Source organism: Pavona decussata, unplaced genomic scaffold (genome assembly GCF_977016875.1).
Source record: "Pavona decussata unplaced genomic scaffold, jaPavDecu1.1 SCAFFOLD_393, whole genome shotgun sequence".
In the NCBI taxonomy this organism is placed as follows: domain Eukaryota; kingdom Metazoa; phylum Cnidaria; class Anthozoa; order Scleractinia; family Agariciidae; genus Pavona; species Pavona decussata.
In genome coordinates, this window is record NW_028145764.1 from 3,657 (window position 1) to 31,357 (window position 27,701).

A 27,701-nucleotide genomic window follows, 5' to 3' on the forward strand; every position below is an offset into this window, starting at 1 on the left:
GGTAATAACGTACTTTTTTCAGGGAAATGTTAAAGCTAGAAAAGGTGCGTGACAGTCAAATTAGAAGCATATTCTATTAAAAGAAGAATGTTCCCACCTCCTTAATGTTTTATTATACGTCAAAGAAGTGTCTCCATTACTCCGTCTATCACTTTCCTGTAGATAAATGTGCGCGTTAGAGAATCTTGTTTATAGCTAACACACAACTGTCAGAATGACAAAAGAAGACCTGTTTTCCCAAACGTTGTTCCATTAGCGTCATTTCACCGGGCACACAATATCCTGTGTCAATAAAGCCACCAGCCTGTCAATTATATTAGCAGCACATGTCACGGGAAATTGCGTGTTTAATCCTCAGTAGAGTAAAGCACGTTTCATTTTGCGTATTACAAGCAACAAATACGATTTCAAGCAGAAAGGCAGGGCATTGCAGAGGCTAAGGTGCGTATCAACAGATTGTGATTGCTCTTTTGTATGCACTTGTAGTTGTTCATTCAAAAACGACCCAGCATTATTTCTCAAGTAGAATGCACAGCTTAGTATACATCTTTTTTTTAAATTATGACTTATCTTGTAGACTCGGCATTATGTTCGTGTGATCTTAAAGAGAAAGCTATAAATTCATTCAATTCCATTTTTAGCCTCAGACCCTTTTCGAATTTTACCGTTTACCTTTTTTTTTTTGAACAAGGAAGGCGCCTGCACTGAAGTTACAGACGCATATGAGGCTCACGTTTGCCCATTTGGGGAGTTCATAAAAGTATAAAAGTACCAAGGTAAGTGTCTTTGAATTATGAAAAAATAGTAACCACCCAAATGCAATTTCGGTGGATATCAGTGTTACGATGGCCTTACTCGCCTCAGAAATTTGAACAAGTTGGGAAGAAAATATTACTTTTTTCTTCGGTAAAATATCAGCTCAAAATTTCGTAACACTGGAAAACTAATTCATTTCCAAATTTGTCGTTAAAAATGCAAACGAAAGGTCAGCTAGTATTTTTATAAAGGCAACAACAGCTTCCAAATTCGGGGAATATGATTTATACTCCAATCACTCGAATCACTGTGCATGGCTGCTTTAATTACCATCCAAAGGCCATGTGAATAATTGCATTCAATTGATAATAAACTGGCAGCGTCGACTAAAGAAGGCATTTTTGCATGGTGTTCGATCGGAAAAGGGATATTTCCGAGCGGCGAATTTAATAAAACAACTTATTGACTTCCTTCTCTCTGAGTTATATTTACATCTCTGTATTGTCCTGTCTCTGTAATATGTTATGGCCTATCTCTGTATTGTATGGCAAATTGAGATGAAATAAATGAATATATAAATATATCGGCGCCTCGGCCCTGCCTCGATTTTGGCAAAAAAAATAAGGACATATGGGTCTTCCGCTAGATTCGCTACTGTAATCTGTTAAGTAAATTAAGAAATATTCAACTAATACTATTGAATACTGCTTTTTTTTTCTTTTTTTCTTTCTTTTTTTTCAAAGCATGGAAAGCCGTTTTAAGAGACTGGCAACAATGTGAATACACAAACGGTTAAATCAATTAATGGATTCGTTGGACTCTCAGAAAACTGTCAACCTGCTAAGCTTAAACTAATAATAACGTGTTAGTAGCTTGTCATGTTATCGAGCTCTCGCGGAGTAAAGTGTAAAAAAACGAGAAGCCTTCGGATTTTATAACGGCATTTCTGTGCAGTAGGCTCTGCCCATTTCGTGAACTTTTTGTTGAGTTTGTGAATCCGTGAGTCGACCCTTTACGACCCTTTATGTGCTTGAATATTAAATTTGCTGTATTTTCGTGTTCTTGTCCATGTTTGACCTTCGCAGCTGGGGGAAGTTTAATTTGCTCTTTACTGAAATGTTATTAAGCACGTCATCGTGCCTAATATATTATTCAAACCTTACAAGTGAAGTGCATGCAAACAAAAAAAAGGTGTATCACCATATCACTGACATTTCTCCTATCTCCGTATTACGTATCACCGCCAAGAAGTAAAGAAATATAAGCTAAAATGAATGTAAAAATGTATATACCAAAATATGTCGCAACAGAGACGTTAAATTTTTGGATTATAGCTTCATGCAAATTAATGAAATTTAATCCTGTTTGCAGGTACCGAGTATAAACTGACACGCGCAAGTTTAATTTTTAATTAATGACGCCATTCGAGGAAAGATTCCAGTAGTCATTTCGCTTGTTTTTAATGCGATAGTTGCAGTTTCTAAATAAAGTTTTAAGGAAGGGGCCAGATCTGTGTTTCTAAAAAACTAAGGCCCATAAAACAAAGAACAAAAACAAAAAATAAAAAACACAAGTGTCGCCGGAGTGGGATGTCCATGATATATGAATAAAGGAAATTCAAACATTTCTTGTCATTTGTAGTTTTCCTCAAGGTTTGCCGACGTCCCGCCTCAGACTAGTTCTTTGTCGTTTTACAATAGTAAAAATTAGAATGTTCTTAACCAGTTTTTAACAATGCTCCGAGATGAGGAAACACTTGAGAAAGTAGCAAAAACATTTCAAGCTCCAGGGAGCAACCCGCTCAAAAATTCCGCTTTTAAATACCATGCACGTGACGAACGCTGGCAAGCTGACGTTTGTCAACGTTTGTACGTGATGGTAGCCAAGAATATGTTGCGCAATAGTACCGTTGCTTTTTAACATTCTGATTGGCTAAGGTTAAGGTCCCCGGCGGTTAAAACACAGGACACCAAAGCGTATGTGACACAGGTCACCATGCAAGCGTGATAGAGGAGTTTGTATGGCGTTAAAATTAAATCAAAATTTAGAAAACAAGACTCTCACAAAAAATATTATAAAATCTGAAAACGTTTACCCGGTGTGTTTTGCTGTGTTTTCAATGCTTCTCGGTGCTTCCAAACGCTGTTTTGAGCGGTTTATCTCTCAGCGGCTGCTCCACGTGCATCACTGTATTATGTTAATGGCAAGGTTGAAAACTACAAGTCGAATTTGAATGAAATTTGGCCCGTCATTTGAGGAGAGCACTTCGAAAAGTTCACTAAAATTTGCTTGAAACTTATGCGTGGTTCAATTCTTCCTGTTACCATCCCCCTTGAGCACATCCCCGGGAAAACCCGGCCCGTCTGGCCCGGGGATCGGGAATTTCCTCAAGCAGTCTTGCCCGGGGGTAGGGGGGCGGGGCAAATCGAAATAACTACTCGCGCAAGGACTTATGGGGTGACACAATGGCGGCTAACCACGCGGAAAAAGCCACGTTTTTCGCTGGCAAGTCCATTGAGGTACGTTAGCACATTTCCGCCAGTCAGAGAGCTGACGTAGACCTGATGAAAGAAAACAAAAAGTGATCAAGTTCAAAACATAAAAGAGGAAAGGATTTCCTCCAGAAGAAAAATTAATAATGGTTTTATTTTAATAGAATTTGCTCGCTTCCGCTTGTTTCAGGCGCAGTTTTAATGTTGTAAATATACTGAGTTAAACATTTTGATCTTCTTGTAGAAAAACAATTTATTTATTTGCACTGAAAATACAAAAGACGTTATTCCAAATTGTTTCTAGGAATTTAAGAGTTGTTTTGTAGAGATACATTTCAATTTTCGAGGCAGTTTGGTTGAAAAGCCCTCCTGGTGTATTAGTGTGTGTGTCGAGTTTATAATTTTCGCTTTACTTCGGAGGGGAGTTAATTGTTCTAAGAGTTCAGGATTTTTCAGGTTCCTGGTTTTGTCTAAATAAAGAAATAAATCATCAAAACGAAGCAGTTTATTTTTAGTCCATGTCAGCTGTCCCGGGGGTGGGAAATTGTCTCTTTCTGTCTGCCCGGGGGTGGGGAATAGGACGTCAAGTACACAAATGCCCGTGGGTGTGCCCGGGGGGGATGGTAACAGGCAGAATTGAACCACGCATAAGCACTCGCTTACCTGCCTCACCATATGGCAAGAAGGATGATGTGCGGTTCTTCCTGGACAGCTGATTTTCGGAGAAGTTTATTTATTGAGACACAGGCCTTCGTTGAAAAAAAAGTTCATTTCAAATCGGGTGCCATTTTTGCCGCCGACCGAGCCGTGTCCCTGACAGGACCGCACCGCATCTTTCTTGCCATATGGTGGGGCAGGTAAGCGAGTGCTAAGTTTCACAAGTGAAAAAGTGAGTTTTTCGGGGAAACAAAAGCCACTATTTCACTTGGGGCTAGTCATTAAGTGCTTAATATCCCTCGATCTCGGAGAAGGAAAACGGTCACAATTTAGAACGATTTCATTTTGGCATATTTTTGAGGATTACGAATTAAGTAAATATGTTTGGAATCAACAAAGTGGGATATGTTTGGTACGATTAAGTAAAATTTCTCTGGACCATGTGGTCATTATCATTATTGTTAAAATATTATTATTATTATTATTATTATTATTATTATCATTATCATTATCATTATCATTATCATTATCATTATCATTATCATTATCATTATCATTATCATTATCATTATCATTATCATTATCATTATCATTATCATTATCATTATCATTATCATTATCATTATCATTATCATTCTTATTATTGTTATCATTGTCATTATTATTATTATTATTATTATTATCATTATTATTATTGTTATTACTTCAGAGCCTTTCCCGCGTGCGTGAAGAATATGTCTGATTTATAGAGGAGAATAAAGTGCCTGCGCTGACTTTGAAAAGTCATACCTTTCATTTCACATCAAAGCAAACAACACCAAACTTCTGGAGTTTTCATAAAATTAATATCATTGTTCACGAAACTTGATTTTTCTATGGAAATAAGGTTGTGACAGCATATTTTTTGTTTTTGCGAGAGATTTAGTTTTGTCATTAAAACTGTTCATTACTATTGAGTGATACTTGTACATATCGCTTTCAAAATTTCCAGCCAAATCTTTATTCTAACTTTCTTCTTTTTCATTTTTTATAGATGGCTACGTATTTATTGATATTTTTTGTGAAAATCCTGTGCTTTGGTCAAGGTAAGACGATGAAGGAATGGTGGGACACAAAGAAAGCGAACGTTTTCCTTTAATCAGTCTCACGTTTCCTAAGTGTTACGAATCACATTAAATCCTCTTTTTACTATTGCGAGTTGATTCTAAAAAAGTTGTGCTCCATTTGTTTTAGAAGCAACAAAAACACCTGTTGAAAATTAAAAAGTCAATAAAAAAGCGTTTATTTCTAAGAATAGTGTATTATTCAGTGAGTGACACAGGCAAACACGGAATAAGGAAACCCGAGTGCTCGATTACTGCTAGGATTTGAATATCAATGTGTGGCATATGCGCAATGGCTGGGAATAAATGTAATGGTATACTTATTTACTTATTTATTTATTTATTTATTTATTTATTTTATTTTTTCTACAGCTGCACCAGATAACTTTGGAATTGTTGAACCGTTTCCGCCTGACAACATCTATCCAATCGAGTTCTCTTCAGCGGAAGTCACGTGCGTGGCTTTTGATCCATCTGGAGTGAAGGTCCCAAGGGAGATACAATTTATCAAAAATTACCTGTCTTCAATTGAAACACATATAATGCCTACAGCAAACTTGTATTTTACCAGCAGAACAGAAAAACAAGGTATTTACCTAAGGTGCGTTCCTGGGATTTCAGAAGGGGCGCTCGTAGTAGCTTTGTAGAGCACCAACGATGAGCTTGGCAAAACGGGCCCACTATGATTAGCAGGACTATATGCCATTCATGATAACTGTTTCAGTTTCTGGAAAAAAAAAACATGTTTTCGTACGATTTCAGTTAAACACGTGACTAAGGATTGAGAAAGATGGGAATGATGGGAAAGATGAGAGATCCTTAGTCATGTCGTTAACTGAAATCGTATATACAGTCGACTCCTGATAACTCGAACCCTCGCTAACTCGAACCAATTTTCCTTTCCTTTCAGGTCATTTTCTATATAATTTTACCCTTGATAACTCGAACTTCCGATAACTCGAACATTTTTCAATTTCCCTTGAAGGTTCGAGTTATCGGGAGTCGACTGTATATTAATTAATACAATAAATTTAAAAACACTGCGTTAGTCATACCAAACCCTCTCAACAACTTAATGAAGAACTGTATACAGAGTACTCAGACAGCTGAACAACTGGAATATTACATGGTTCGGGATTTCGCTTAAGACAGTTAGGGGAGCAGGAATGGCGAGTGGTGAGAGTACTCGCCTCCCGCTATTGGACCCGGGTTCAATTCCTGGACTCGGCGTCATATGTGGGATGAGTTTGTTGTTGGTTCTCGTCCTCGCTCCGAGAGGTTTTTGTCCGAGTACTCCGGATTTCCCTTTCCTCAAAAACCAACATTTCTAAATTCTAACTCGATCTGGATAGTATTTCTATCGCAACAAGAATTCGGCACCCACTTATTTCAAAATTTCGCCATTACTTTCAATTTTTCATACCATTTTGACATTTCCTCGTTGTCTTTTATTGTTATAATCATAATTTTTATTATTATTAGTTTTATTATTATTATTATTATTATTATTATTATTAACTTGTGGATATCGATTTTCCTTGGAATATTTTAATAAAGAGATTGTAATATTATTATTAATATTATTATTATTGTTATTATTATTATTATTATTAATTTTTTGGGGGGGTTAAGCTCAGACTTTTTGACAAGTTGAAAAAATAGATGACGTAATGTTTACGTGTATGACGTCATCTTTCAATTTTGCGGAGACCAGAGACTCCCTGGAAGGTATTGTTTCCTGTTCAGTTTTTATTGTCATAGTGTTAATGCTGTACTTTCTGCTGTGTGCGTCTCTCTGTTTCGCTGTGTCTGTCTGTCTGTCTACCTCTTTATCTCTGAGATCTTTTACAACAAATTTATACATTTTTCCTTAGAATTAAACAGCTTAAAAGCTGCCAGTTTTTGTACTAAATAAGCCTGTATCTTTCTTAGATAATAAAACCAAGCTCTATGCCACTTTGCACTTTAAAAATGTGACACTCGCAGATGACAGCCAGAATGTGGGAAGATACGAATGCCACGCTTTTGCGATTGGGGACATTTCAAGGCAAATACGTGGATTCAACGTGAATGTTATTAAAGGTAAGTTCTCTGAAATGTTCCTGGTTACTTTGTCTTCCTTCCTAGCTGTAACAATTCAACATCGAAATACAAGTTCTATGTATTTGTTATCCTTAACAAGATTCCTTAAGATACCAAATGGATACAGTTTTAAACTAACGTTATTCCAAACGATATCTCTCTTATCATATACCAGCTCTCTCGGTTCTAAAAGTCTGAGCGGTTATCCACGCCGCAATGTGCCAATGTTACAACTGGAAACATTACTGAGTCAAATAATTGATACGCAAGTGACAAAGTACATAAAAGGTTATCTGTGGGCGCAAAAAGGTTATTCCCAAGTTTTGTTTCGATCTTTATGAAGCTGTTGTTGCTTCTACTCCACCTTCGCGCGTAAAAAGGGTCAACACACATTCGGCGGATAAAAGACAGCTCCTCACAATAATTGGCTGCACAATCTCTTGGCAAATTCTTCCACTCCCCCCTCCCCCCCCCCCCCCCCCCCCCATCCCGCAAAAAAATGACTCTTTTATTTGGAAATCCGACATACGGCGTTGAAAATCCGTATCCGGATTTCCTAATTTAAAGCTCCCGAGATCTTATATAGTTGTTGTTGTTGTTGTTGGTTTGGTGGATCCTCCAATGAACCCTTTCCACTTAACAGTCGCAAGGTAGAAAATCCACCATGCTGGGACGCAATCTACGCACTGGGACATCCAAAACAAAGAAAATTCAAATTTGACTGGATGAAGTCGCTTTGTTTTGGATGTCCCAGTGCGTAGCTTGGGTCGTAGCATGGTGGATTTTGTACCATGTGACCGTTAGCTGCAAAGGGCCCATTCTTGTTAAAGCAAGCGACGTGCGCACTTATTACTCTTTTATTACTCCTTCAGTGCGTGAAATTCCCAAAGTTGTTCTTGGATATACAGACAATCACAGCAGGAACACCACAACGATTCAGTGCAATGTAACTGAAGCTGATGAACCGTCCTCTACTACAATGGAGAGGGTTTTGTTGTTAAAAGATGGTGCCGTGCTACGAACTTTGCTTTTACCATATTCGGAAGTTACACTCAGCCTAGATATTGTCCCTGCAGAAAGGACTAACGCAAATTACACTTGCGTCCTTGAAGTGGTGTTACGCGGAGTAAAAAACTACAATGTGTCAACTGGAGTTTTTACTAGGATCAAAGGTAAGCTATTTCATAGCGTCCTCTTCCACAAGTTGGGTGAAACAGTCTCTCTGTAAAGTGGAACCCTCACAAAGAAACCACTTAGTAGGGAAATATAACGATTTGTATTGATCTTATCTCGGGGTTTAGCCAGCTAGCAAAAAAAAAAAATAAATAAACAGTCATTGAAATTCACAAACCATCTGAAATATTAGCCTTGTGCTATTACGCCTTAATTCCGCGTTTAAGCCAGTTTTAATATCGAGTTTTCCGTTACTTTACTCCTACACACCCAACTCGCGAGCAGTTCCATACAAATCCTAATGTTATTTCTTCGTAAGCGTGGATCCCTTATGTTCAAACTGATTCAAGCAAGGAATCTGCTGAAGAATAACTTCACTAAAGCCTGTCGCACACTTGAGGAAAGAGCTGAGCAAACTGCCTCGCGAGGCGATTAGCTCAGCTTTTTCATCATGTATGCAGTTGCGTTTTCTTGAGTTTTTGGCCTCGCGAGGCCGTGAGGAAAATATCTATCATGTTTGATATTTGAGATTTCGCGAGGCGAAATTCTCACCAAAACTCAACCGCACACTTGAGGAAACACCTGAGCTGATTGCCTTGCTTGGCCTCTCGAGACAATTTGCTAGGCTCTTTCCTCAAGTGTGCGGCAGGCTTAAGACTCTAACAGTTGTTGCGCCGTGCTGCTCTACTATGTTGTTGATGGCTTGCTATAAATGTTGTAACGTTGACATGACTCAAATCCGAAAAATGATACTCGACGTGTACTCACTAAGCCTCGTTCCCATTTTTTTTTTTTTGGAACGTTTTATATTTCATGCAACTGAGTTTGAAAATCGTCCAAGACCGAACACATTTATGACTAACTCAAGCATACAGAACAGGACTGATGGTCATTTTTAAAAACAATGTTTTCCTGGTGTTGGAACACGTCCTACGTCAAACTTTTTATAATTTTTTTGGGTCAGAAATGTCTAACTTCAACATAATAATACCAATTATAAGAAAACACTTTGCGACACAACCCGATATTACAGCGACTTTTAATTTTGGTTTGCCAATGATGCAGATCTTAAGATTATCAAGGAAATCACTCAAAAGAGGAAGAACCTCAAGAATATGATGAAATTGCCACCTGTGGTTACCTAATCTCGTGTTTGCCAAGACAGCAAAGTATAAAAAAAATAAGAAGAAAGGTCACCAATGTTTTCTTGTAAAGCTATTATAAAGCAACAACTAATCTGTGTTTTCGCTACTGCTTGCAAACCAGTGTATCGCTCCTTCTCGATGTCTTATCAGTGCACAATGTACCACAGTCTACAGTGATTTTAAATAAATGCTGTTGTTGTTTACGATGATGATGATGATGATCAGTATGTTAAAAATGTTTGGAAAAGTCGCTACAATTTTAAAAAAAGACTGCCAATATTATTAGGAGATGAGTTATGTAACAGCTGTATATCTAATTACAGATTAAAAAATCACAGAAGTAGTATACGGAATGAGGGTTCTACGTCGGGTGGATCAGGGTGAATCAAGGTGGATCAACGATCAACTCTCACGGTGACGTCATAGCTATGAATAGGTTAGTAGAGCCAAAATAGTGACGTCATTTTAGGAAACAATAGATCTGGAAGGCTGGCCCAAACTTGTCTAGAATGGTGTTTACTTCAGTTAAAGGCACTAATATAATTGACTTGATTTTCTCGCAGTTGGTAAAAATATAGGTTGAAAGCGAGTTACAAAGGTTTCGCCGATGGTTTAGGAACCACTCAAGCCAATCATACCGTAAATTGGGATGTGTGTCTGGCTTTCAGATCAGAGACTTAAGCTTTTGCGTAATCTCTTTTTTCACGGTCCGTTAGCCACTAATTATGCAGCATGCAGTGATCCGAATCCAAAACTTAAATCTGCATACAAACTCTACTTCTTAACAAAAACAATAGACAGCTTAAGTTTAAAGAAATAATCAATTAAAACATCAATTAAAACACTCGAATCATAATAATGCGGAGCTTACTATTTCTATTTTTGCTGACCTTGCGTCCTCCTCTTTCTCATTATTATTTTCCTTCCTTCTCTCTCCCGCTCATTTCTATTTTCCCTCTCTCATTCATTTCACTTTTCCTCCTCCTCATTTCTCAGTTATCTCTCCTCGTACTTTCTATTTTTCTCATCCTTATTTTTTATTTTCCCTCATCCTCCTCGTCCTTTTTATCTTCGCTCCTTTCCCCCTCATTTTTATTTTCTCCTCCTTTACCACCACCACCACCGAATAAATGAGGAGGAGGAGGAGGAGGAGGAGGAGGAGGAGGAGGCAAGGTCAGCACAAATAGAAATACACCTTTTGGTCCTCCAAGGTCCTCCTCCTCCTCCGCCTCCTCCTCTTCCTCTTCCTCCTACTCCTCCTCCTCCCCTCCTCTTCCTCAATCCTATTGCTTTCCCTCCTCCTCCTCCTCCTCATTTCTATTGTTTTCCTATTTGAGGAGGAGGAGGAGGAGGAGGTAAGGTCAGCAAAAATAGAAATACACCTTTTGCTGTTCATTTATAGAAAATATTCATTCATTTATTCGGTGGCGGTGGTGGTAAAGGAGGAGAAAATAAAAATGAGGGGGAAAGGAGCGAAAATAAAAAGGACGAGGAGGAGGAGGCAAAATAAAAAATGAGGATGAGAAAAATAGAAAGGGCGAGGGGAGATAACTGAGAAATGAGGAGGAGGAAAAGTGAAATGAATGAGAGAGGGAAAACAGGAATGAGCGGGAGAGAGAAGGAAGGAAAATAATAATGAGAAAGAGGAGAAAGCAAGGTCAGCAAAAATAGAAATAATAAGCTCCGCATTATTATGATAAACTAAGGAGACAAACGCGGCGATTTGGATATAGAGTTGAAAGGTACTTTAATTCATTCAAAATCTCCGGTAGTTAAATAATTTTATATCTTTGTATTCTCTATTTAAAGGCAATAAAGTAATTTTTAAGGCTTCTCAAAAAATGTGTCTTGTTTAATAGCAAGCATTTATCATTCAAGTGTTTTAATTGATGTTTCAATTGGTTATTTCTTTAAACTTAAGCTGTCTATTGTTTTTGTTAAGAAGTAGAGTTTGTATGCAGATTTAAGTTTTGGATTTGGATCACTGCATGCTGCATAATTAGTGGCTAACGAACCGTGAAAAAAGAGATTACGCAAAAGCTTAAGTCTCTGATCTGAAAGCCAGAAGCACATCCCAATTTACGGTATGATTGGCTTGAGTGGTTCCTAAACCATCGGCGAAACCTTTGTAACTCGCTTTCAACCTATATTTTTACCAACTGCGAGAAAATCAAGTCAATTATATTAGTGCCTTTAACTGAAGTAAACACCATTCTAGACAAGTTTGGGCCAGCCTTCCATATCTGCTGTTTCCTAAAATGACGTCACTATTTTGGCTCTACGAACCTATTCATAGCTATGACGTCACCGTGAAGGTTGATCATTGATCCACCCTGATCCACCCTGATCCATTCGACGTAGAACCCTCATTCCGTATACTACTCACAGATATGTAATTTCGTTCTAAAACTGCCCCACACGGGCACCAATTCGTAACTACTTTTATTTACAGTGTATTTTAATGACTCCTTTTCGACTGGTTTATCACATTTTTAACTGTAAGCTGCGTAGTCAGCTCTCATACATGCCTTCTTTCATCCGAACTTTGATTGAAACAATTCTCGTATTTTAGTATAAACTTACTGCATACATTCGCATTCTAGAAGCGGAATGGTAAAACTGTGGGAAAAAAACTATAATTAAACTGTTGAATCTGTGCTAAGAGTCTATTTCAAGAAAAAACAATCATCGTTACACCTTCATTTCATTTTTAACCTAACCAGAAACCCTTCAGAGCTTTCTATTTTCAAAACTGCTTCTTCGTTTGCAGCTCCATCTAGGAAGTGCCACGTTTGTTTTGGATCCAGGCAACAATGTGCTGATGACAAAATATCCAGCTTGCAGGTTACATGTAAGCGACCTGACATGTCATGCGCCTGGTCTGACACCAAACTGAACAATAGTTACGATTACCTTGCCATGAGCTGCTTGCCTAAGCAAGACTGTGGTCTTCAGTTCAGACTGAATTGCGACGAGGCATTGAAGGAATATAAGGTAGAATGCTGTGACATTTTCTGCTGTGACTCTGATTTTTGCAACACACAGCAACATTCAGGTAAGTCACTGAAAAACAAAAGCTCCCCGCTTGTCGGACCTCTAGGTCTTTCCTCTATTTACTGTAACGAGAATTCGATCTACTGTCTAGACAATGTTGAAAAAATGAATTTAATTTGTATACCATTTCTCTCTGTTTCTTGCCGTACGTGACTTTTTAAAATTATTGAGTATCTGATGTTGTACTTTAATAAAATCCGTAGGATGGATCGGTTTCCATTCTAATACGTTTTTGCTCATAGATGTCAAAAACCCGAATTAGGTTATTTGTTTATGTCTTCAAATTATGAAGTTATATGCCAAACACGAGGTTCGTCCGACTCGTTCGTTCGTCTAAGAAGTGGGTTGAGAAAACGAGGTATAGCTGAGTTTTAAATCAACTTCGAAGTGTTTGGAAAGCGAATGAAACACTCTTTCGATTGTCTGACATAGCTAACCATTTATAATTCTTGAAGAAATCCAAAGTAAAGGTCACTAAATTTAGGAAAATTAAGATCGCATTCCAATCCTCGTTCTCTCTTCTCATAAACTGTTAATGAGTTTGTGAACAACAAATATCAAACTAGACCTCTTCCTCTGCAGGTGGACGTTTTTGCAAAAGAAAGAAAAACCTGGTTGCATTGATCTTCGGAGGATCCGTGATTACCCGAGGAGTCAACGAAAATCTTACGCTGAATGGTTCGCTCTCCTACGACCCCGAATCTGGTGACAACAAAGGAATGAACTTTACTTGGCATTATGTAAATATAAGAGCACAAAATTACTCCAGTAGTGGTTTACCAGAGGAAAGTTCGTTACCATCAACAAACATGTCCAACGCTCAATACCTAGGAAACGGTACAGGTCATGTCATTGTAATTGACTTAGAGTTCCTCCACGATAGTGACACAATCATTGTGAATTTGACCGTGGCAAAGGACTACCGGGTGTCAAGCGTACTCCAAATTGTCAGTCTAGTACAAGACCCTCCTCCTAAGATAGCCCAAAGGTGAGATAATCCATTTTAATGACGTAACCACTTTTATAGGTTTATGTACCATGCAGTCAATTAAAAATCCCCCCCCCCCCCCCCGAAATCCGGAACATAGCGGGGATTTAAAGCGGCCATAGCCGGGCTCATTTAACAGCGCGTTAGTCACGCAGATGAAAAATCTTATGATACCACCCTAAACGTCAAATCCATCACAATGTCGAGTTTTACCAACAAACCCAACCTGATTTGAATTTTACCTGATTCTGAAGAACGGTATACTAATGCCCTCCTACTCAGGGCTTTTAACAGTCTACTTGACCCCGGGTGCGGGGAAAGTAGTGGTGTTTTAACGCCACTGTTAAATTCCCCTCTCTGTCCCGGTGGTCGGGGGGGTCGGGGTTTTAATTAGCTGATGCATTAGATAGGCAGTTGCGAAATACTCCCGTGACTCTTTTAATATTAAAGTGGAATAGTTTATGTTACCTTAGCCTGTTCCTCGCCCTTTCTGAATCGAATTGCCTGGGCGACTCGAGTCAGGTCGGATGCAGTGATTGGACATGGACTTATTTTGTTCCAATCAAAGGTTTCCACCTTGACGTCGGGAAATGTGAGAATTTTTGTCTTAAAGTTTCCTGTCCATTGCCGAGAAGCCTAAACTTCAACTATTCATCGACTGCTTTAGCGTTAATCACCATTATTTTTTTTACAACTTAATACGAATAAAATTTGGCTAACTTTTTTAAGTTTTTTATCTCTGTTTTAAGCCCCTTTTTACCAATTTTAATCTTGAACACTGATCGCCAAAAGAGCAACATCTTTAATACGAATAGATTACTAGATTTTCAATTACACAGTTTTTCATTTCCTTCGTGATAATACTTTCTGATTTACAAAACTATCCATTTCAAACCAGATATGTTGTTATTGATTTCAGGTGCCTGATTAATTGCGGAATCAAAGTAATACCATCAGTTAAACTGAGCACAGAATCAGTCTGCGAAGGTCCCCGGTGTTCTAACATCACATCATACAACTGGGCACTGTACGAAAAAGGTGAATCTGTTTCCAATGGCAGCAGGGTTTGGCAAAAAAGAAGTGATCTACAACTGATGGCAAGTACTCCACTTAATTCGAGTGCCATTGTAATAAAGGGAGATTTGCTTGTTGGGGGTAAGAACTATCGATTAGCAGTATTTGTTGGAACTGCAGCTGGCCAATCAGGAATGAGCGCCTATGATATCTCAACAGCGTTTCATCCGTTAGGAGGAGAATGTTCCATCCAACCAGTATCAGGAATCTCGTTGGAAACTAACTTCACTCTTAGTTGTCGTGGTTGGCAGAGTAACAGCGAACACTTAAAGTACCAGTTTCAATATGAACTAGATAACGGTATTAACAACGTGATTTACTACGGCATGAAAAATCTGGTTGATTCTCAGCTGCCTTCCGGAGTCCTGTCAGATAATTATACGTTGAATGTTACTGCCACTGTGTCTGATAAGGACGGTGCCTCTGCGCCGGTAGTGAAAATGCCTGTTCAGGTAAGTTCTTAAAAGTTATCATCTAACACGTCAAAATTTAACTTGACGTTGCCATTGAGTTTCCCTGATCTTGACTGATGAAAGGGAAAAAAAGGTCAATGCCGGATGAAGGATTGTGAAGTTTATTTCTCAAACTCATTAATAATTCATGAGGAGATGGCAGAGTAAATCACTTCCGTGATAAAGGTTTGGTAATGTGATCTTGGTATTGTCACAAATTTTGGCGAACGTTTGCTTTGAATTGTTAAGACTGATTATCAAAGGTCTTAGAAGATGTATTAAAGAACTCGTACTCGTTTAATAAAAACTTGGCTGCCCTCGCTCTTTCAAATGCAACCCACTTCTCGATGTCTGGTAGATTCTGGTATAGTCAGGATGAAACACTCTTCCTCGTGTTTGATATGTTAATTGAAAATGCATTAATTACATCCCCTTCAGACGTAATAGGTAAAGGGTAAAGTAGAATTCTTCTACAAAAAGCCGGACGTTATCCATTTTTTTTTTCATACAGCCACTTCCGTATTTCAAAAAGTCTCTTTATCCTACTAGCTCGTCACGGAATCTTTCCTCCTCAACTCGCTGGGGACGAAAGATTGCCTGACAAGCCAAAAGAGCCGCTGCGAAGGAGGCTGCCCACCACCTTGCTCAGATCAAAATATAATGATTTTGGTACTTCGTTGTCGTATTGACAGGGTAACAACTGCTAAATATATATGACGCTGAAAAACTTTACATCGTTGACGGACCAATCTTTTTCAAAACCCAGTTTTTGCGCCATATGTCTATGATATAAGAAGGTGTCGTATATCTTGATAATATGGTATAAGTCGGTCTCGTTTGACTTATCCATATACATAGGTGAAGTTTGACAGTTTTATTTTCCTAATACATTAACAACAGATACGAGGTACGGAGGGTAACTGTTAGCGTGATGAACTCCGGATTGGGCATTCCGTGGGTAGAGGTCTGGCGTAAGCTAATTAAGGCTTTATAGTATTTATTTGGGAAAGAAATTATACTTTGACATACCCTTTCTCCACCAAGGACTATAAATTGGTGCTGATAAAGTGACAGGGAAACATAACTAAATGCAGGGGAGAGACAGGAAGAGTTGGCTAACATGGGAAAGAGCTAACATGCCACCAAGGCGGGTAGTAATACTCTTAGCCACTTTATGCTAAAGAATCTGGGATAAGCTCACTACGTTCGTAAAGGCCTTTTATTGAATTACAGGTGATGCCAGTCAGGGATATCAACTTAGCAGTAACGTCTATTTTAGCCGACGACAGCCTTCTGAGTAAAGCTGTCCAAATCGGTGACTTGGGCAAGGCGGTGCAAATAGGGAATAACGCACTGCAAGCAATTTCACAGAGTTCTACTTTGGATAGAAAAACCGAAACAAAGGTAAAATTGCTCTTTTTCGGTTGTTCACTTGGATCAATATTAAAACGATGTTGATAGTTTGGTTACAGCAGGTTTACTTAAAACGGAAACGAAAGAAGTAGACAGGGTGGAGGTAGAGGGAGCTAAATTCATTGTCTAACCTTTTTTGGAGTTGAGACAGAGGTGGACATGACTCAGCTTCTATGCTGTTAGTATCCTCAGTTAAGAAACTTGACCACACAAAAACTCCTGTGAACCCAAAATTTGGATAGATAAGTTGAGCTTGCGATATATTCTCAGTATTTTCGCCAACGGGTTTTCTTGGGTACTTCTGAGGGTCAAGATATGTTCATTGTTTCCACTTTCGTTAAGTTGATAACAGGTAAGGGTGCTCTTCTTAATACTCTACCCGGCTTCTTTGGCCCATGAAAACTCACTTTAAAAGAAATGTTTTTTTCAACTCTGCTTGGTCGCACAAACGTGTTTTTACATTATTATTCACAAACGCTATAACTACGTTAGCCCTGGTTTGCTCATCTTTTAACCACAGAAGAGGATGTTGGAGACTCCATCTGAAAATCTTGAGCCTTGGCTTTGGGCATAAGGGCGGCCTTGGCGCAATTATATTAGAAAATGTATTATTGCATTTTCGGACATTTGGACTGAGAAACATTTCGTTTTTGAAGGAGGTATATAATTAGTGGGTGCATGTCACTTTATCACTTTGCTATTTGTACCTTTATCCCAAGTTTGATCCTTGGAAATATTTGACTCAAGTTCTCAGTAGCTGAGAGTTTAACTCGCACTTTTTACAGGTTAAAGAATTCATCGTGGGAAAAATTGTTTCAATGCCTGTAAAAAGTCTTCCAGACCTGTTGCAAACTTCTTCAGTAATTGGTACTGCCATTAATGATGCGGATACGGTGTCTATCAAGTCTCTGGTAAGTAAAAGTTTGCTTGAATGACTCATGTTGCCTCGAATAATACGGTATGGTTCAATTCTTTGGTTCATTTTACAAATTAATATCAACGACTCAGTCCTTCTCAGGACTACACTTACCCGGATGATCATAATCTACGTACTTATGACATGGCTTCTGGATCAAACAGTTTGCAGTTTTAAATGCTAACTCAAAACTTAACGTCATTTAATGCTGTTTTCATTAACACGTTTATTTTTAAAATATCTGTTAACGCTGCAAGCGAGGTAAAAAAAGTTGTTTAACATTAATTTTTATTTGAACTAAACAGTTTCAAAGTCTCTGACAATAAAAAAGGGAAACAGAGACCGTGGTAACATCTAGAGACCCATTTTGTTTTTTCAAAATTGGAGCGGCCAAAACACGCAAAAAAAGAAAAACGAGAAAAAATTATATTCTTAAGCGAAAATTCTCCAAAGCGTTTGCACATTGGACAGTCACCTTCATGACAATGTCATATCGACATTGCCAGATCGAGCAACTGAAATTAGCCATGGTATCAGAAAACACTTACTACACTATTTTTAATCACAATGAATGATGGGCAGCATTCATCCCTCCACTATCGTCTGAAGAAACAACGCGATAAACAGGGAACAACATTTAAATTCGTAAAAGATTTTGTTAAACATTTATTGTGTTTCATATATCTTTTACTATTTAGTTCGATTCGCTATCCGCGGTCGACTCTATGACATCACTGCTCATGTCCAAGGCCTTGGCAAAGAGTACAACTGACATACCGCTGATTCCCAAGTCCGCAGAAAACCTGGGCTCGTGTCTCAACAACATGCTAAGAGCCGGAGCAGCATTTGCCTCGGGAAATTTAAACCGTGATCGAGTAAGTGGCATTCATCTTTTCGTGAAATCACTGTGTACCTTCAAAGTGGTAATCCCCCACTATTTTATAAACTAAAATGGCGATACACTGGGACGCAGAAATTTCAGGGTCGTTTCAAGAAAAGATTAATTTATTTTTATAGTCGTGAATAAGAGCTGGCTAAAGAAATTAGATATTGTTCAAGAAAGACCACAAAATCGCATGTCTCCGAAAAAAAAGGAATCACACAAAGTCATGCATTGTTCTTGCTATATAGCCTTTCTTTGGATATCATTGTAGTTATTAATTATTACATTTCATTTTCATTTGAATAGTCAAAACTACCTAAGTGACTGATAATTTTATTTTCTTCCAGGGCGTTCAGTTGGTTACACGTTCCATGGAACTTGTCAACAGTGATGCGGTACTCGAACTCACACTTCCGGGCGAAGAAAACACATCCATTCGAACGAATGGTATGACCTTCTCTCTAGGACGTCACATACCTGCCACATTGGCTGGATTGCAGATAGGAATTGATGAAGGAAAATTTGTTCTACCAGATGGGAGAGACGTTTTGAACTCCGTGATCACTAATACTCGTTTTGTAGATACGCAGGTAAAGGGGTATTCAAAATTGTGATGACGAAACACTTTCCGAAATCTTGACACCAAACCAAATCCTCATCACCGTACGTCTCCTCCTCGTGACACTTCAAGATTTAGTGTTATTTCCTTATATGTTTCTTCTAACTACATCTTGTACTTTGGTACGGTCTTTTGCTACGCCTTCCATCTCCTTTAACGAGGTTTTCAACGGCCTCCTCCACCATTCGACGCCAAGTCGATTTGGATCTTCCCCTCTTTCTTCTATCTTTGGCGCCTTATGTCAAGGACACTTTACCATGCTGCGTACGTGAACTAACTTAACCACATTTCAGAATTACTTGACCTCAATAAGATTAGTAACAAGAGATTCCCTTTCCAGCATAAAGCGACATCTAATTTCCTTCGTCATGGCAATAACGTCTGATAAAATAAAGGCAAATGGAAAACAGCTCACTGCACAGTTGAAAAACTGAAGTAAACATCGTTAGTTGAGTTTTACCATAGAGGCAAATAAAGAGCATCCCTAAGTTACCCTACATCCAATCACAACCGTTAAATCTACAACATTTCGGCCTTTCTTTTTTGGAGCTTGTTCAGGCAATGTTGACTGCCAAAACGTTGGGAAGCTTCCATTTATGAATGCTTTGTTTTTAAATTGTACATTTTTTTTCAGAAATAAATTAAACGTTCCTTGATACCATTAAGCTTTTAATTAAAAGGGATTTCTCTTGATAATGGAGTCAAGATGATTCCGAAACGTCGAGCCTTAAATCTCTCTGTAATTTTTGATACCATTACACATCAAAGACATCAGTAAAAACAGGTTTATGCCTTTCTTTTTTGGTGCTTGTTTAGACAATGTTGATGTTGTTTTTGAATTGTACATTTTTCTCGGAAATAAATTAAACGTTTCCTTGATACCATTACACATTAAATACATAAGTAAAAACAGGTTTATTTATTATTGCAGATGTTATCCATCCCATTTAACCCTTTCACGTGGGACAGGACAAGCGAAAGAGTTCATTCCGATGTGTTAACGCTGGATCTCAAGGATGACAAACGAAATAACATCAAAGTATCACACCTTTCAAGTGATATTTTTATCAAAATTCCTTTGAAGGATGAAATAAATGCTTTGGAGTACCCATATTTTTTCACAAAGAACGGCACTTCTCGTTTTCACAAGATAAAAATTGATCATGAAAATACATTATTACAGCTTGAAATAACACCCGAAGATGTCACAGTAAACTTGCTTATTTTCATGAGATTCGGCGATCGACCAACCAACCAAGTGCACGATCTAAATGGAACTGTATCCAGTAAACAGAGGTGTATATGGAAACACATGCCAGGGAATGTAAAAATCAAAGAAGGCTGTTCTCCGAACGGATTAAGTCCAATCCAAATACTTGCTCAGAAACCTGGAAATTATTATATAGAAGTGCAAAGTTGGGAGAGCTTTGTACAACCTCAAAATAGGCAGAAACGTTCTTGTTTTGGACACGGAAGGCAAAAGCGATCTTGCGTTGAGGTAAAAAGTCCTCCTCCTGTTGCAACTCAGAGTGTGGTACCTGAATATGATCCAAACACTGATCAGAACTTTACCATGCGAGTGACCCTAGGGAGTTGTGTTTATTGGTCAAATAAACGACAGATGTGGACAACAGAAGGATGTCAGGTGAGAAAAACCTGCTAGGCGAATTTTATGAGTGTCTGTATCCACACGGTCTTAAGTGTTTGTCTTTTTTTTTTTTTATCCTAAATGCATAAACTGACCTTTAATGTTGGCAGTGTGCCCAAAAAAAAAGTATACTCCGCCTGACACAAGTGATCACAAGATTTCTACTTCTCTTGAATTTCAAACCCTCTTCCGTTCTCAATATCCCCACAGATCCATTCTGCTACTGTTCATGGATTGCTTAATTGTTCTTGCAACCACTTGACTTCATTCGGAGGAAGCCTTCTGCTAAAACCAAACCCAATAGACTTTGACAAGGTCCTTGTCGAATTCGGAAGACTAGATGAGGCTGGAAATGTGGCTGTTATTGTAACTGTTGCAGTGGCTTTGGCAATTTATCTTGTGGTGTTCATTATCCTCAGAAGAAAAGATAGAGAAGAAGCTGCTAGAAGAGTAAGTTATAAAGATTTCATACTTTTTATCGCTAACTCTGTTTGCTTTTCTTCCTTTTATCGTTTCGAAAGTGAAATGTAGGCTTAAAAAGTTTTTCTCTAATAATCATTTTCCCACACTTTAACTTTGTTAGGGCGAGAAATTGTCTGGCAATTAAGTGTGCGACGAGTTTTTCTTGACTTAGACTGATCCCTTTTGATGTCAGCTAATGTAGTTACAGTTTATGTCCTTTGCATATGAACACCCTATTTTTCGAATCTCCGTCGCCTTCTTTGATTCGCCCGGCAAGATTGGTTGGAGACAACCAAAAGCTAGATTCAAACGTCTTTAGCCATTAAGTCGTTTATTTACGAGACCTTTTTTATCATCGATAATACACCTGTCAAACATTCGTTTTTACAGATACTGAGAGGTAAAAAAATTGTTTAAACATCAGCTTCACGTGAGTCGCCAGCAAAGACGTCACGGCCACAAGGAATCTTGTGTTGTAATCTATAGAAAATTGCACGTGTGCAGGACATGGAAGCAAACAATTTGAAAATCGTGTTGTTTTTGAACCAATAAAGTTGTGAAGGAAAGGTTAAGTGCACAGCGAGTGTACAGAGACAGTACAATCAAGTTGCCAATTGATCGCAACTATTTGCACGTGGATTTTTGGGCCTATTGACTTTGCTTTTTAACAGATACGGTTGTCGCTCTTTTTTCTTGATAGCGCATTTTTCTGTTACCAGACGTATTATCAGATACCTTTCACACCGCAAGGTTCTTTGTGGCCAAGTTCGCCTCTCACTGTTCACTTCAACCCACTGCTGTTTTTTTTTTTTTTCCAAAATTTTCTACAAATCTATCCGTGCCTTTGGTTAAAGTATCGCACTGTATATGTGCTGATGATAAACAATTCAACATCTCAATAATTCGCGTATAAACATTTTCAGAGGCGACTGCTTAAAGGGTTGAGCCTGGTGATTGCTAACAAACATGCAAGACCTATTTTGGCGGGCAAGTAATAGTCGGATATGCACTTCGTAGTGAAGTCAACTGCATTGATATTAATATATAACCACTTTAATACATATTTTTAGACCTGTCATGCAAGGCAACTTCCCATGTCATCGAGAAGTGCATATGAATATGAAATAACCATAACAACAGGGATATGGAAGAATGCTGGTACAACAGCAAAGGTCGCGATAGAGATTTTTGGGGTAGAGGACAGTACAGGAATTCTATATTTGAACATTGAGGCAACTTTCGGTGGGCCGTTGTTTAATCGTGGAGCCTCGGATAGTTTCCTTCTGAATGTCGAGAAACCTCTGGGTTGGATACGTGGAGTACGAATCGGTCATGATAACTCTGGGTCAAGTCCTTCATGGTTTCTTGAAGACGTGGTCATTTTAGACACACAAACACTAAATTCATGGACGTTTTTCAATAGCCAATGGTTAGCCCTTGAGCGAGGTGATGGTAGAATAGAGCGCATATTAAATTCTTCGACAGACAACACAGACTTCAACAAAGAAGTGCTAAAGCGGTGGAGGAGAGATCTTACAGAGAAACATATCTGGGTGTCTGTTTTGACAAAGCCAGCATCGGCAAGATTTTCGAGAGTACAACGAGCATCGTGTTGTCTTTCCATACTGTTCACGGGTATGCTTGCCAATGCTATGTTTTATGAGCTTGGAGGAAAATCTGCTCAAATCATCCAAGTTGGTCCCCTAAAATTTTCGTGGAGACAGGTTATTATTGGAATTCAAAGCGCCCTTATCGTTGCCCCAATAAACATTCTCATCGTATTCATGTTCAAAAAGGGCAATTCTGCAAATCATGATCAAAAAACAACTGCAAGTGCTGTATCTAAATGGTTAATGTACATTGCCTGGTTTCTTTGTTTCTGCACTTGCGCAGTTTCTGCAACATTTACCATCTTTTACAGTCTTGTATGGGAAAAAAGTAAATCTGAGCAATGGTTGTCTTCCATGTTCATATCATTTATTCAAGATGTTGCAATAACGGAGCCCGCTAAAATTTTTCTCACCGCTGTGTTTATGGCAACCATAATAAAAAGGAGGAAAAAAGGCGATGGATTGTCGACTGTTGAACACTTTTGTCAGGTGTCTCCAAAAGGAAGGCTCTGGGAGATGGAAATTTCCAACGTGGAGGGAATGCGAAAACGCCAGGCGAAGAAACTGAACGTATCACGTTTCGTCGTGGAACTATGTATGTACTCTACGTTTATAATTGTTCTTATGGTGGTATGTTACGGAAACAGGAGCGATCACCGATATTTGATGACAAAGGCAATTCGTGATGGCTTACCAAGATTTCGCGAGGTATTCTTTCATATTATCTGTATGTAATGACAATTTTTCTTTACATTACAGCATTGAGTATTTCAAGAATAGCAACTGTTTCCCAAGTATTTTGAATCTTTTTTATTTTTAGTTAATGCGTCTTTTTCGGAAAGATTTCCATAGAACTATTCAAGCTTCCATTCAAATGCCGGACATTACAAAGAGGAATTCGAATTTTGATTGGGAAATACTGGTCACCCCTGACGTAGACTGACCGTAAGAGTGAAATATCAGTTCCTCAGTTATTTTAAATGCGGGGACCAGAAAATGATCTGAAGCATTTAGATTTGGCTTTTACCATGTCTACGAAAACTGCACCGTGCTTTCAACTTAGAGCAACTTCCCCAAAGTCAATAAATACTTAGCATAATTGGAATATCGAGTGAGAATGCTTTGTGTTTTTGGCAAACTATCAATCCTATTCCAATTTCTACATAGGAATATTGTATGGAACAATCGCTTCATCAGAACTATATATATGATCAATTTCTTGACATGCATAGTCATAGAAGGAAAACAAAGGCATCTTTGTTTGCAATTTCTTGCAAAAACAACCCTAAATGAAGAAAAAATATGGTTTTCGTTGGCACACATCCAGCATTACTTCGGTATTTATTGTAAAACGAAACACGGATCAATGCAGTAGTTTACGTGAACTTTATAACCGACCATCTGTTATCATCTGCAATCTTTAGGTTTTTAACAACACGTTGTACTGGAACTGGCTACGTGGCGTTTTTGTTCCTGGCGTTTATGCTGGATCGTGGTACAATGGATTCCAAGATGATCATAGCATATACATTGGTGACAAATGCTCTGTTCTTGTTGGAATGCCACGAGTTAGACAATTGAGGGTTAAACCGGGTAAGTAAATTTTTATATTATAATTATGTTAGAACGTTTTGAAATTTATTTGTACTTTACGGCTCCCCTATTGATAGGAGTTACTTTGCTGCTGACCGGGTCACCCTGTTAATATAAAATGTTTTCTTCATCGATAAAAGCTGATCGAAATTCGGACGAAATTATCATCACAGTTTCATGTCTTTGTTTTATTTGCTAAGTGTATTTTAAGAGGACATTTATCACAACTTAATTTGGGACAATTCTGTTGTTATTTGACTGTAGTTCACTCGAAAGCTCTTTGGCCGGTAACTAAAGCATTAACAATTTCAGGAAATTAATAAATTAAACGTAAGAAGGGTGGTAGGAAGGAAGGAAGAAGGGAATGCACGGACGGACAGACGGAAGAACGGATAGATAGACGGATGGACGGAAGAATAGATGGAGGGGTGGATGGGTGGATGGATGGGCAGATGAATAGATGCATAATCGACAGACGGACGAGCGGACCTATGGATGGGTGGATGTGTGGATGGATGGGTGGATGAATGGATGGTTGAACAGCGGCTAGATAGCTGGCTGGCTGTCTGCCTGGATGAAAAGATGAACAAAAGCTTGATTGATTTTAGGTTTAAATAACTCTTTAGCCACCATAACAGTTTGCTAAAACTCATTTCGTCACAAATAAACTGCTGCTTTTGAAGCATACCTCGATTCCAGTCCAGCTGCATTGTAGTCATGTGTTCGCAACAGTATGTAATTTCTACCGAGTGTACCCTCAATGATTGACTCCTATTTTCACAGAGCCCTGTGATACCTTGGATTATATCAAAACAATATTCCCCGTATGCTATGGAGCGTTTGCAAGCAGAAACGAAGACATGACGCCTTATAACAAGCCTGGTTGGATCCCGGTCATGAACTCCACGAGGGAAGACGTATTGAACCGGCTTTGTCCCAAGCCATGGCGATACCAGAAGCCTATAGAAACCGATACAGTGCCAAAGTGGGGGCAGTTTTCACTTTATCTAGGAGGAGGATTCGTTGCTGATCTTGGTTATGAGAAAGAGATCAGTCTTGGTGTATTGGAAATGTTGCAGAGGCATAGATGGTTGGATCGACAATCACGTCCCGTGATGTCAGATTTTTCTGCGTTCAAATCTCCTACTAATTTATTGGTTATTGCGACTTATTTTTACGAAATTCAACCGTCTGGATTTAAAGGGGCATTTCAGCGGATTAAAACCATTTCCGTGTATTCCAAAGAAACTGGCTCACACCAGTTTTACCTGATTTGTGTTTTATTATTCATCTTATTTGTGCTACTGTATCTCGGGCGAATTTGCCTTACGTTTTATAAACAACGATTGCAATTTTTTAAGTCCTTTTGGAATTGGATAGAAATTTTTCAAGTTGCTTTTTCCGTGCTTGCTGTTGTGATGAATATTGCGCGGTCGTCCCAAGCCGTTTCGACTATTAGAAAAATGAGAGCAAACATTTACGCGAACGTCAATTTTCAAGAAGTAATTGCATGGTCAGAGGCTGAAAATGGGGTTTTGGGAGTTGTCGTATTTCTGGTGACACTCAAACTGTTGAGGCTTATACGATTCAACGAGCACGTTGCTGTGTTATCGAGGACATTGAAAGTATCTGCAAAGCTTCTTTGGTCTTTCATGGCCGTTTTCGTGGTCGGTTTCATGGCTTTTATGCATTTTGGCATACTGATCTTCGGAACGGGATCAGAAAAGTACTCCTCTCTGCTGAAAGCCATATATTTTCAACTTGAACTGTGTTTAGGACGAGTCAAGGCGAGGCCAATTAAAGAGCTATCAGATGCAAATACAACGTTTGGTAGAATATTTGCTTCCACTCTGCTTCTCAGTCTCACCATTCTATTCATGAATTTTTTCATCGCTGCAATCAACGATGCTCTCTTGGAAGCAAGGAACTCTGTCATTCCAAATGAACTTTGTGATCTTGTGGACGAGCACAGTGTAAAAAGTGATAGAAGAAGGAAGGCGTTTTTTGATGCCATAAGTAAAAGAATAAAGGAGAAAACAAGCAACGACAAGTTACCTGTGGTAGGCCACATAGATGGCAAAGTCATAACAGTTTCCAATAAGAAGCAAACTATTGACTTTGACATTATAAGTAAAGCCATTGCAGCCTCAAGAAAAAAAGAAAATCAAGAACTAACACTATCAAAGCCGGATTCATTTCGTAGAAAATCTTTCTTTGATACAGTTAGCGACTCTATTAGGCGTTCACGTTTATCACGGGCCGTCAGAAAATACCAGATAAAAAAATTACGAAAGAAGGAAAAATATTTATTTCAGCGATTAGATAATATCGTGCGGGCAGAGTTTGATGAAGAAGAGACATTTTCTCTACTTTGTCATCAGATATGATTATAATACTCAGTAGCGACTGCATTTACGTATTACAAATGAAGTGTCAACGACGACTTCTTGGAATCAATTTTGACTAACGAGAGAAAGGGGTGACTCATCAAGGTCATGTCAACACGGGAATTAACCTATCAGTTGGTCATGTTAAAACCCCGAAATAGTATGGAAAAGATGCCATGAAATAAAGGGAAACTAGAGAGAGAGAAAGAAAGAAAGAAAGAAAGAAAGAAAGAAAGAAAGAAAGAAAGAAAGAAAGAAAGAAAGAAAGAAAGAAAGAAAGAAAGAAAGAAAGAAAGAAAGAAAGAAAGAAAGAAAGAAAGAAAGAAAGAAAAAAAGAAAGAAAGAAAGTAAGCTGCAACTGGCTGGAAAGGCCAGAGTATTCAGCCACCAACTGGCCATAACGGCCGATAAGGGACTCAGTGTGCAGCCGCGATCTCGTTAATTTATCTTCTCCAGAAAACAACTGTGATGCACCTGCTAAATGACGTCAGCCTCGTGGGTGGACAGGCTGTTGGTACTTCCTCTGTCGTAAAGAAGTCACATTCGTTCCTTTACATAATTATACTCTAGGCAACTGTATTTAGGCATATTCTGCAACATTGAGCAGGATAATTGATTTCTTAGTAAACATTTGGATCAAAGCAAAGTTTCAAAGCAGAAATTAAATGTATAGGTGGCCTTCATTATTTTTTTACATTATTCTCCTTGAGAAACGAAATTACGCTTATCGCAAAATCCGTTTCAGTGGTACAATGGAATAATATTGTTTCGATCATGGAGAAGCTAGCATCAAAGAATAGTTGCTATCCGACGAGTCTTTTCTGTCAATGAAAATCGGAATCTGGGGCCTTTTAGCTTTTAGTTTACGAATTCTAAAACATTTTCTGGTATACATGTGGATATGTTGGACTTGAGGCTGCGTGATACGTTACAAGAGTTTTTAAAGATCTTTGTTGCATGTAAGTTCAATAGTCTTGAATGCGTGTGCTGCGAGGAAATGGATTCAAGTAATAACCTCTGCTGATTAAGCAAATGTATAGCATTTTAGAAGCTTAGGAATGCAGCATTAAAGGTGGAAGAACAGAGTAGAACGGGTATGTTTTATTTTTAAAACTCCTTCAAACAATAAAACCAAATAATCAGTGCTAAATGGAGTGTATTTGTTTTGCTTTCTGCTCGTAGACGGAATTTTTC

General features: G+C 38.5%; 1 protein-coding gene across 5 annotated transcripts; it reads left to right on the forward strand.

Moving 5' to 3' along the window:
* Positions 1-376: 376 nt before the first annotated feature.
* Positions 377-27,657, forward strand: LOC146451197 (polycystin-1-like protein 2). 5 transcript variants are annotated; one of them, XM_085099473.1, is made up of 18 exons: positions 377-441; positions 692-776; positions 4,939-4,990; positions 5,381-5,596; positions 6,941-7,090; positions 7,963-8,262; positions 12,179-12,463; positions 13,045-13,450; positions 14,370-14,976; positions 16,210-16,380; positions 17,175-17,300; positions 18,004-18,180; positions 18,536-18,778; positions 19,739-20,452; positions 20,666-20,905; positions 21,988-23,235; positions 23,952-24,120; positions 24,904-27,657. In XM_085099473.1, exons 3-18 carry the CDS (start codon positions 4,939-4,941, stop codon positions 26,505-26,507), a joined length of 6,708 nt encoding a protein of 2,235 aa, XP_084955599.1. In that variant the 5' UTR covers positions 377-441; positions 692-776; the 3' UTR covers positions 26,508-27,657. The 5 variants fall into 5 exon arrangements, with proteins under 5 accessions (XP_084955599.1, XP_084955602.1, XP_084955600.1 ...); XM_085099474.1 differs by having other exon boundaries at positions 422-441; positions 696-776; XM_085099476.1 differs by lacking the exon at positions 20,666-20,905.
* The last annotated feature ends 44 nt before the right edge of the window (positions 27,658-27,701 follow it).